At 36.8% G+C, this 11,982-nt stretch overlaps 1 protein-coding gene across 1 annotated transcript in view; it reads right to left on the bottom strand.

Moving 5' to 3' along the window:
• Positions 1–2,477: 2,477 nt before the first annotated feature.
• Positions 2,478–11,982, bottom strand: part of UGCG (UDP-glucose ceramide glucosyltransferase) — a 36,316-nt gene continuing 26,811 nt past the window's right edge. The window contains exons 5-9 of the mRNA XM_001490903.6: positions 11,122–11,234; positions 7,734–7,912; positions 6,444–6,530; positions 5,499–5,688; positions 2,478–5,030 (exon numbers count right to left, since the gene is read on the bottom strand). Of these exons, the coding sequence (XP_001490953.3) occupies positions 4,860–5,030; positions 5,499–5,688; positions 6,444–6,530; positions 7,734–7,912; positions 11,122–11,234 (740 nt within the window). The 3' untranslated portion in view covers positions 2,478–4,859. The remainder of the gene's footprint in view (positions 5,031–5,498; positions 5,689–6,443; positions 6,531–7,733; positions 7,913–11,121; positions 11,235–11,982) is intronic.

The raw sequence follows: 11,982 nt of genomic DNA, 5'->3' as shown, positions 1-11,982 counted from the left end.
TTGGCCACCTTAGCTTATTTACTCTCAAATAAGGGCAGGGGCTCTTCAAAGCTCACCTACGCATAAAATTCTAAGTCTCACCTTCAACTTTGTGTAGGTAATTTCTTGAACGTTAGGGTTAGAAGTATACCTTACCAACCAACAGGAAGGAGCTTTGTTCACTGGGTCAAGGAGCCAGGAGTGGGGCCTCTGGCAGGTCACAGCCAGACCCCTTTCAGTCTTCCACCCCCCGGATTGGCTCTCCAGTGAAGAGTACTCTTCTCGTATGGGCTGGTGGTAAAACAGGCCTGGGAACGCCTCGAGCTTGGGAGGAGTCTTGCCCTGGATGCTGTGTGGCCTACAGCTTTATCTCCTCTTTAGGTCTCCAGCTGCAAAGCCATTCCATTCCTTTCCTTGGATCTGCCTTTCCCAGCCATTGGAATGGAAAGATCTAGAAAGCTGAGTTCAGGTTGGAAGCCCAGGGAGAGGGGAGGCAAAGGGACCACTGAGTCTTTTCTAAATGTTACTATGGGCCAGTGCTTCTCAGGTCTGTTTGCACAGTACAACAACAAGCAGACCTAGGCCCCGCCTCAGAATAACGAAACCAGAATCTCTGTGGGCAGGAGCCAGTCATCGGTATTTTTTCAAGGGTTCTCCAGGTGACTCTAATGTGCAATGTTGAAAAACCTGTCCCTAAGTCAGAAATCTGCCAACGAATTACAAACATGGTTAGTAAAATGCAACTTGTGTAATAGTGATTTAAAAAAAATAAACACAGAGGGGTGGGGGGAGGGCACTAGGGGTGAAGTGGTGTACCCACAACATGACCAATAATGATGCACAACTGTAATTTCACAAGGATGTTAACTTTCATAACCTTAATAAAAAAAAAAAAACACTAAAAACTAGGGGCTGGCCTCATGGCGTAGTGGTTAAGTTGGTGTGCTCCGCTTCAGCAGCCCAGGGTTCGGAGGTTTGGATGCTGGGTACGGACCTTTACACCACTCATCAAGCCATGCTGTGGTGGCATCTCACATACAAAAAATAGAGGAAGATTGGCACAGATGTTAGCTCACGGCCAGTCTTCCTCACCAAAAAAAAAAAGACAGTAGAACTCAACCATATTGTAACATAGCTTTTGCCTTTACAATATTATCCAAGAGCATTATACCTAGAGCACCTTTTTTAGAAGAAGAAGAAGATTAGCCCTGAGCTAACTACTGCCAATCCTCCTCTTTTTGCTGAGGAAGACTGACCCTGAGCTAACATCCATGCCCATCTTCCTCTACTTTATACGTGGGACGCCTGCCACAGCATGGCTTTTGCCAAGTGGTGCCATGTCTGCATCCAGGATCTGAACCAGCGAACCCTGGGCCGCCAAGAAGTAGAACGTGTGAACTTAACCACTGCACCACAGGGCCGGCCCCCGCTAAAGCACCTTTAATAACACTATTCTAATTTATTTCATTTGGATTTATGTATCACTCAGTGTTTGGGTATATAAAGATCCTTATCTTTTCTCTTGCAGGTCATTATTAGATAGCAGTTTGTTAGTTCCAGGTTACTGAATACAGACAAAAATTGTGTGAAATATTCTTTAATTAAAGTTTTTTGCTAAGTTGGTTTCAGTTAGTGTAAGAAGTGTTGTTCCCCCAAGTAAATTTCAAGTAAAATGCTGAATAAATTTTATTTGATAATTACTCAGGATTCAAAATTATAATATGCTGGCCAGCATTATATTGATGTTCCCTCAACTTGGACCTTTACAGGTATGTTTTTAGACATTGGCTACGATATATAAAAGGAAATTGTTAATAAATGTATCTGCTCTCTTGATGTCGGTAGATCATATTAGTGTAATTTAGCCATAGAAACGAAACTGTATAAAACACTTTAGTAAAATAAAGTAGCTCTATCATGAAAAAAACCAAAAAAGTATAGCTACTTAATGGTGGAAATTAGATTTGAATCCATGTTTTCAAGCAACATTCTCTATTTCTTCTTTATAAGCACAGATGCAGTCTCTGGAGTCAGACAGACTTGTGTTCAAACTTATTTTTCCCTTCACTAGTTACGTGACCTTGTGCACATTACTTAAATTTTTTGTATTTCTGTTTCCTCAGCTTTAAAGAGGAAGAATAATTACAATTACCTCACAGGATTGCTATGAGAAATAAATCAGAAAAACCTCAATAAATTACTTAATATAGAAAAAAATAAAAAATAAACACGTAGTGGGTCACAACAAGACTGGTTTTTACTGTGCAGTTTTCCTCAGGGAACGATGTTACCCACTTCACATAGAAAGGAATACACATCAAAGTCTTTGTTCGTGAAGAAAATGCCCTTCCAACACAGGGGGGAGAAAAGGACATCAAAATTAACACTTCACAGAATTCTCCTAATAATTCTGACGTGAATGGTGGAAGAGGTTAGATTATTTATAAAAATAGAAAATAAAAGGAAAGACAGGAAACAAAAATACATTATTGCTAATGTTTTGATTGTATTCAAATTTTTATTTTTTAAACAAAAAACTTAAGACAATGATTTTAAATAATAAAACATGGTAATTCTAGACACCTTTTTTTTAAGACAGTTTATTAAATTGGGACTCCTACAGTTCTGTTGTGTGATGCTTTCTTCAACATTTATATTATTTCTTACCATTTTCTTATCACTCTAAACTTGCTAAACAAAGAATCATTCTGTCTGCTTAGGTGAAGCTTCACTTTAAGGAAATGCTCCACCACCACACAGAACACACACACAGAACAGTCATCTTTTCATATTTACAAAACACAAGAAGTCTGTCCAGCCATTTTGCTTTTGTCGTCACACTGTCCTTACTGAGATCAGCGAAAAGCTAAGTAGTCCACAAGACTTCACCTCAGCAGTGCAAGGATGGCGTCAACCAAACTTCATTACACAAAGCAACGGATTACAAACATTGTCAGTAAAATGCGACTTGTGTCCTAGTGATTTAAAAACAATAAACACGTAGTGGGTCACGACTAGACTGGTTTTTACTGTGCAATTTTCCTCAGGGAACGATGCTCCCCACTTCACATAGAAAGGAGTCTGCATCAAAGCCTTTGTTCGTGAAGAAAATGCCCTTCCAACAAATTCATCATAAGGCAAAAAAAAAAAAAAAAAAAAAAAGAAAAGAAAAAATTGAATGAAGCAGTTTGGCCCAGAGAAAAGCTTATACATAATGTGTATACATAGGTATATACACATTGATAGATATATTGCGATTTAAACCACGTATATAGTCATTAGACAGTTAAATGAATTGGCTCAGTGAAGTGAAAGTGTTCCTTTTCTATAAATATGTAGTTATTGCTAATATGCTACACATTATGCTTTGACATGGAAACTGTAGTAACTGAGAAGGGAAAGCTGCCATATTGCCAGGGTCAGCCCTGCAGCAGGCATTCATACGGACAACATGCCATCCAATCCTGAAGAAAAAGCAAAAATCCCACTACAAAAAAAAGAAAAAGGCTTATGTCCCTTACATTTTTGCCTATTTTTTTTTTTTTAAACAAAAACGAGTCCAGTTCACCACAAGTTAAGCACAATCTGACAAGCAAGTTCAGCGGCACATGGAGCGAAAAGAGTGAAATACAGCATGCATTTACAACTAGCATTGATCTGGCCTATTTTGTCATACAAACTGGAATACAAAAATCCAATTTAAATAAGACTAGACTAACTATAATAGTAAAAAAAAAAAAAACACACACACAGTAGACTTAGTTTGATACTGATTAATTTTAAGAGTAAAACTCATCCTGTCCCCTCTTAATACTCTACTGCAATTTATTTATTGGTGGCTAGAATATTTACTTACTTAAAAAAGATATTAAATACCTGTATCATGAAATTACATTCTTTTTTTAACAATAAGACATACTGTGTAAGAAAATAGCTCATGTGTGAAATGTGTCTGAAATGCATTTTTCCTCACAACTATGAAAACGTCCACTCACACCAAAACAAAAGCACCCCGCACCCCCCACCCCCCAAAAAAAGTTAAGGAAAGATGGAGTGGGTCCAGTGAGGAGCAGGAAGGGAAGTTTTACCAGCACAGTGATTAACAATGGTTCAAGACAGAACCAACGAGAGTTGGTCAAAAAGATGCCTTCGATACATGGCTACAATTAAAAACCAAACTCAACCACTTTTGGTTCATTGCAGTGAGACCAAAAAATCTCTCTCACAGATTCATAGAAATACTAGACTCCAGCTCTTTATTATTATTTTGAAAGGTTTTCCATTTGTTTTTGCAAGGCCTAGCTACCTTATTACAATTTATATTTTGCTCTGCAACAACTACAAGAGGTAGGCAGAAAGCACGAGAAAGTTTCTCAGTTAGTACCTCATGGTGGGTTGTTCACGGCATAACATCGTTCACTTGAGACATGAAGAGTGATGACCTTCTAGTCTTTTCTAAACCCCAAAACAAAGCTGCTGCAATCCCATAAATGTTCAAAGAGTGTACTCACAAATAAGAAACTTTCTCTACTGAAGGATACTGTCATAGTGTTTGTTGCAGAGCGTTCATATATACATATATATTTATTTTTTAAAAATAAACAAACAACCACAAAAACCAAACCCAGGTTCCTAGAACCAATTCTCTTGATTCTCTACTTTCATAAAATAAAGTGTACTATTTGGCCAAGACTACAGATGTGGTTTTTTTTTTTTTTTTGCTTTTTCCCACAGATGCAAGTGCCATGCAAATAAATTAAAGAACAGATACCAAAACATACATGTGATAAAACTACTGAAGGTAGATCTTTAAAAGCATTTATATAAACATAATTTATAATACTTCTCTTTTTTCCATATGTACAGTCACAAAGCTGTAGTTATACATCCAGGATCTCCTCGGCCGTGCCTCCACAGCGCAACCTGTAGCGTCCGGTTCTCCAGCTTATGGTCGGGTCCCACAACGCCGACAGAAAGATGTATATTGTCATGGATTCACGGATGAACCAAGCTACTGCATAATCAAGTTTTGAAAAACACAGTGTGCCACCCTAGGAATTGAAAAACAAAAAAGTGACTTCCCATCAGACTGAAAACACAGTTCAAAAAGGAAATTGTCCCATTTCACTCTTTTCAGCATCCTACGTAAAATCAACAATAAAATAAAAAGAAGTCTGCTTCTTCTGATAATTTAACTGTCATGCTCTACTGGTTAAGAAAATGTTAATTATAAGCAGAAGCAACATCAAAATAACTGCTATCTTAATATATTCTTAGTATTCAAACTAAGTGACGTGATCTGCACAACATCATTTTTTTTTTTGGAGCCTTAATGAAAGTGATTATATAACCAATTGAACGCTGAAAATCAAGTGAAGTTTTGTGTCCACATTCCACTAAGGAAATTAATGTTGAAAACTGCAGAATGGCTCAGATGGATTTTCTTCAACTTTTTCTGAGTTAAAATAGTTTCAGTTCCACTCAAATGACGGCCGCTCTTCTCATGCCTACACACATACCTGGACACCCCTGAGTTGAATGTAGTCAAATATAAACCACGCCAGGCAATGACACATGAAAAACACCATAATGTCCCATCTGAACACATGGTGGGCTGCCCATCCAATAATTAGACTGGCAACAAAACACTCTGAAATTGGCTCACAAATGATTGTAGCAGGAAGCATATTAATTCGCAATTTGGTCCACCTTAAGAAAAAAAAAAAGGATTTTCTTTAGTCAACAGCCTGGTTACAAGATTAATCAATTTTTTCCCAAAATGATCTGCTCTTTACTCTTATAGACAGGCTCTCCTCTTTAAAGAGTATTTCACGAATCTCTTTTCTATTTTCATTTAGTAGTCAAAAAAAAGTCTATAAATTCATGCGTATGGCCTACACACTGATGCATAAAGATTATAAAATTCAAAGTGTAGAAAGTTAGAAAATAGAGATCAGCATATAAAACAATTCAAAGCTTCAATGTCTCTTTTTTGAGTGCTTTCAGGGTTATACAAGTACACAGTAAAGAAAATATATTTAGACATTAAATTTATTTTAACAAGCTAAACTCTCTTTCTAAACTAAACAGAAATCTGACTTTTAGAGGCCAGCCTGGTGGCGCAGCGGTTAAGTTCGTGCACTCTGCTTCGGTGGTCTGGGGTTGATGGGTTCAGGTCCCGGGTGTGGACCTACACACCTGCTCATCAAGGCATGCTGTGGCAGTATCCCATGTACAAAATAGAGGGAGATTGGCACAGATGTTAGTTCAGGGACAATCTTCCTCAAGCAAAAAAAAAAGAGGAAGATTGGTAACAGATGTTAGCTCAGGGCCAATCCTTCTTAGCAAAAACAAAAACAAAAATCTGACTTTTAGATTTTTTTTAAACCAAGTTAGACCATGTAAAATTACTCCCCCTCCTTTTCTTTTAACCAAACATAAAAGAAGAAAGCCAGCTGATTTACCTGATCATTCTGGATTGAAACTGAGAAATTGAATACGAGCCAGAGTTTTGCATTGCAACCTGAGTAGACATCGCAAACCTCCAACCTCTGAAAATGAGGGGTAATGACAAACACACATAAGTATGACTGGTTATGCATTTACTCATCACTATAAAGAGGAAGCACCTGCCAACATTCAGGGTGAGCCTAGTCCCCAGGAAAGTGCCCTACTTAGGGTATCTTGTACTTACGGATAGTTTAGCAATAATCTAGGCCCCTGTCAGTTCCATCTAAGAGGTGGAAGGAACTACAACCCCTTCAACCTTACTTTTTAAGAAACTTAAAATAGGGGGTGGCCCCGTGGCTGAGTGGTTAAGCTTGCCCACTCCGCTGCAGTGGCCCAGGGTTTCGCCGGTTCGGATCCTGGGTGTGAACATGGCACCACTCATCAAGCCATGCTGAGGTGGCATCCCACATGCCACAACTAGAAGGACCCACAACTAAAACATACAACTATGTACCGGGGGACTTTGGAGAGAAAAAGGAAAAAAAAAAAAGAAACTTAAAATACAGGTATTCTAAAAGTACAAATGGAGAGGATTCTGTATTTAATAGTTTACTCTCTGATCATTACTAACCAAAAAAAAAAAGAGGAGAGAATGTGTGGGTGGATATTCAACAAGTAATGTAAACAAAAAGTGGCACTGTGTGTCTCATGGGAAACACTGAGACCATGAACCACATGAACACCATTGTGAAAGAATTTTAAAAACATACTTCAATGTTTAAAATCACATCTTTAATAAATGATCACACAAGGCAACGACCCCCTTTAAAAGCAAACAAGTATCATTTTGTGAAAGAGAAACGTTAAGTCAATCATGTGAATCATTAGGTGGCTTCTTAGCAGAGGACCAAATAATCTACTGAGAAATTTCAAAACTTAAAATCATATCTTTACATTTTCACCTATGGGCTTACGACTGCACTGATAGTTTTAATTCCTCTAAAGCATACAGGAATTTACATCCATAATAACAAAAATTCACAATCACAGAGAAGCTTCCTTTTAATCACTTCAGACCACATTAATCTGAAGAATGACGAGGAATCAGAACATTTACTTCCTTATCATTATGTATCTATGAATAATTAATACAAATGACTTTCTAAAAATACTAACCTATTCTGTACTCACTAGCAAAAAATAAAACAACAAAATAGCTCTCAATGCGTGGGTTTAACAAACAGGAAAACCAACAGAAGCGAGGGACTGAAATTCTACAGCGTAATGTAATTTAGTTTTCTTACCGGTCAGCTATTGCTTTGGCCATAAAGTAATCTTCAGCAATGTATTGAGCAAAAGCTATAAGTCCTCCTGCTTGATCTAACACATCCTTCCTCATTAAACAGGACATTCCTGTCACACATTTGAAACCCGTGACATTGGCAGAGATATAGGACCTCGGATGAGAAGTTCCGAAATATACCTGTCAAAACAAAAACAAAAACATATGGAGTACACAATTAGAATTTTATGGTATGAATATGGTATTTATAAACTATTTTTCCTAATGAATTTCCTTTAAGTATGATTGAGTGAATATCCTATTATTCTTACAGAAACTACGTAAATAAAAACTGGTACAAAACAGTGTTTACACGTAGCAGGCAGGCAGTGATATCTTGGTTGGTTGATTACTCTTGTTGTTATCACCACGACAAAGCAAAATTTACTTCCAGGAGGGAAAAGTATATTCTATTCTCAAACAAATACTGTCTTCCCTAAAACCGCAAGAGCCAAAGATTTATCCAAATAAAACTTACTTTGGATATAAAATAAGACAGGCAAAAATATTACTTATTGACATACAAAACATTAACAAATATTTAATGCATCCTGCTTTCAGAATGTTCAAGGACACACAATCTACGTATATACAAGTGTATGTACGTGTGTGCGTACGTATGTGTAGATATTCACGCACGCATCCATACATATAAATATCACCTATAGGTATACTAACCCACCGGACAACCCTATTTCTTAATTCTTTTTCTTATATCCTTTCATAGCTAGCTGCTTCCTCCCCATGTCACTGAGCTTCTTCCCAATTCTCCCAATTTTATTTTTCATAAACAGGATGGATATAAAATTCTGTCTCCCGTTTTACTGCCCTTTCCCTAGATATGCTTTGAAGTCATGAGATAGGCAAACAGCTAAATTAAGGGTAGAATAAGAGAGACATCACCCTACTGTGTTAGACATAAAACCTGATTTATGATTCACCTCTTAGACATGCTGCCTTTTCTAATAAGCTTGAAATAGCAGTCATCTTTCTCAATGGCAGGAGTTACACAGCATAGAACAAGAGAATTATCAGGGGCGATTAAGAATATGATTCCCGATACCTGCCCTGTGTCCAGACTGTAATGAAGCCCCAGAGTTTGTGGGACTGAATTGAACCAAACTTCTAAGACCAGAAGCGCACATCTTAATTCCTTAAGCAGTTATTAAGGGAGGTCTTAGGAATGAGGTATGACTAGGGACTGTGTCGAAGGCTCCTAGGATTTTTTTTAACAGACTGGAACAATTCCTCTGGCCTATTTTCATTCACTCCATGTATGGCAGAGTGACCCTTAGGGATAAAACCCAAATTAAGGGAGTGGGTGTAATCTGGGAGACGTTTATCATTGACATATTCATAAACTTGGATATTTCTAAAACAAAAGAACAACGTGGCATATAAGAATGAAAAGTATTTTACTTTAAAGTAACTACCTAGAGTTTCTTTTACTAAACAAAAACTCTATTTAAGACGAATGATTTCTTGCAGTTGGACAAATATATTCATAGGTAATATTAATAAAGAGCTCGTGGATTTCACCCGTAAGTGGAAGATAAAGACAACAAACAAACAGAGATCCACAGATTAGATTGGTGATCACAGGGGGAACGGGGGAGGGAGGAGGGCGAAAAGAGTAACAGGGCACATGTGTGCGATGATGGACGGTAATTAGTCTTTAGGTGGTCAACATGATGTAGTCTCCACAGAAATCGAAATATAATGGTATATACCCAAACTGATTTAATGTTACAAACCAATGTTACCTTAAAAAAAAAAGAAAGAATACAAAGAGATCCCATGTACCCCAGTTTTCCCCAATGGTAACATCTTGCAAAACCATTGTACAATATTACAATCAGAATATTGACATTGATACAGCCAAGATATAAAACAGTTTCACCATAAGGATTCCTTATGTGGTCCATTGATAACCACAGACCCCCTTCTCTGACCACTGATAACCACTAATACGTTATCCATTTCCATAATTCTGTCATTGCAAGAAAGTTATATATATGGAGTTACACAGTGTGTAACCTTTGGGGGACAGTCTTTTTTCACTTAGCATAGTTCTCAGGAGTTTTATCCAAATTGTTGCATATATCAACAGTTTATTCTTTCTTGCTTAGTATTCCTTATTATCTTTAGTATTCTTTGGTGTGTACCCATTCAAGGACATCTTGGGTTATTACTAGGTTTTGGCTATTACAAATAAAGTTGCTATGAACATTCAAAAAAAAAAAAAAAAAGGAAAAGAAAAAGAAAGAGCCCATGTGGTTTTTTTTTTTTTTGCCAAAGGTTCAAGGCAAGTTTCCACAATGTACCTTTAGCCCCTCAGATGTGTGGTAATCATAAAACTGTAATTCAAAAGAATATAAATGTACATACGCTTAAAAGCAAGTTGATATATTTAAAGACTGAAACCATATATGCTTCCCTTATAACGTGAAGACAAGTTTTTCCTTTTAAATGTTTAACAGTACAGGAATGGTTAAGTAAAGTATAGGATACATATATATGATAGTCTATGATACAGCCAATAAAAAGTACTTTTATAAGAAATTATTAATGATTTGGGGGAAAGCTTATGAAGTGACAAAAATAAGATACAAATTATTTTTAGAGTACTATTTCAAGTTTGTTTTTCAAAAGATACATAGGAAAAAAAAAAAGAACCCTAGTGCTAAAATGCTAAAACAAACAATTTTTTTTTTAATTTTTAAAAATAGAAACTTCCTCTAATTGGCAGGGTTATGAGAAGTTTGGTTTTTTGCTTCTTATATTTTCCCATAATTTATAGTTTCCTTACAGACATGTTTACATTTCTCTTGTAAAGTGAAGAGAAAAAATGGAAAACATAAAGCAAGTCTCAGATAATTTTCAGAGATCTGTTTTAAAAGGAAATCAAATGGATTTTCTAATGACTTTGTATGAACGATTTTCCTTTTTTTTGTATATTTGAAATACTTGGTGATACGTAAAAAGGATCCTTTTCAGATTGGATCTTTGAAAGAACCGTATGACATGTACTTTTATGTAGGTCAACAGTCTAGAACTGAACTCTAGAAGGGAAAGTGAGGACCATAAAGAAAAAGAATAGACTGTGTTCAGCTGGAAAGAAGACCACAGAAGCTTCCTGTTCACTCACTGCCAGCGTGTAGAGTTGGCAGCTGAATTTCCGCTCGAATAAAAACAGCTACTCTCAACTTGAGGACTCAGTACTCGGCAGGTTAAAACGGACTTAAGACAGTCAACTTCAGGTAGCTCATCTCAACACTCAGAATAATCGCGCGCTTCTGGGAGATTCTGGGTCTGATAAACAAGAATATTATTTATGACATCACACTTACCTGTTCTAACGTGGCGGCAAAGCCCTGTCTGTCTGCTACGTAAGGCAGCCCGTGAACCAGGCCCACCTTCTCTGTCATTTGGTTAACCATGTCAGTGAGTGTGTCTGGAATTACTACAACAAAAAAGAAAAACAGGTGGAGAGGGAGAGAGAGAGGAAAAAATCTTCTACGTAAAATGTCCACTAATGCGAAATATATTTTGTGAGTTGCTATTAAATTCTTAATGAAAATAAATTCTTTTTTGTACATTTGGATCTAATAAAATGAATCGACCACCTTTCTGAGTAGAATACAAAATTTCAAAACGGCGTAATTCATGATAAGCTAATTCACTCTGTACATTTGCAGGCTGGTATATACCTGATATGTACCAAAGGCGGATATACCTTGAATAGATTACTCCCTCCATCTCAGAACCTCCAAACAGGAGTAACGGACAATGTGTCCTAGTGGAAAAGGAGCAGAGGTCAAGGGACCTCAGTTTTTATGCTGGCTCCTCCATTCTTCAGCGATAAGAAATGAGCCTGCACTTTCTTAGACGGTATGAGATTTTCTATCTCATAAAACTACTAACAGGAATTGAATGAGAATACACTTGACAGAGATTTGTCCACTGAAAGCATAACAAACAGAGGATAGCAAATAATTTAAGATAGCAAGTGTGAAGAATGAACATAATTTCTGACCATGAATTGATAGATTTATAATGATCTTGATTAATGAGGAGCACCACACTTTTATTAACTTTTAAATTTGCATTTTAAGCTAATAAAAAAATTTAAATCATTCTCCCGTCTTCAAATAGCAAAAATCTCCTATCATTTTACATGACTCCATTTTTATTTCCTTCAAGTATTTAAG

This window comes from Equus caballus, chromosome 25, assembly GCF_041296265.1.
Source record: "Equus caballus isolate H_3958 breed thoroughbred chromosome 25, TB-T2T, whole genome shotgun sequence".
Taxonomy (NCBI): Eukaryota; Metazoa; Chordata; class Mammalia; order Perissodactyla; family Equidae; genus Equus; species Equus caballus.
The sequence above is the reverse complement of the archived record's forward strand: the minus strand, read 5'-3'. Positions and strand labels throughout refer to the sequence as shown.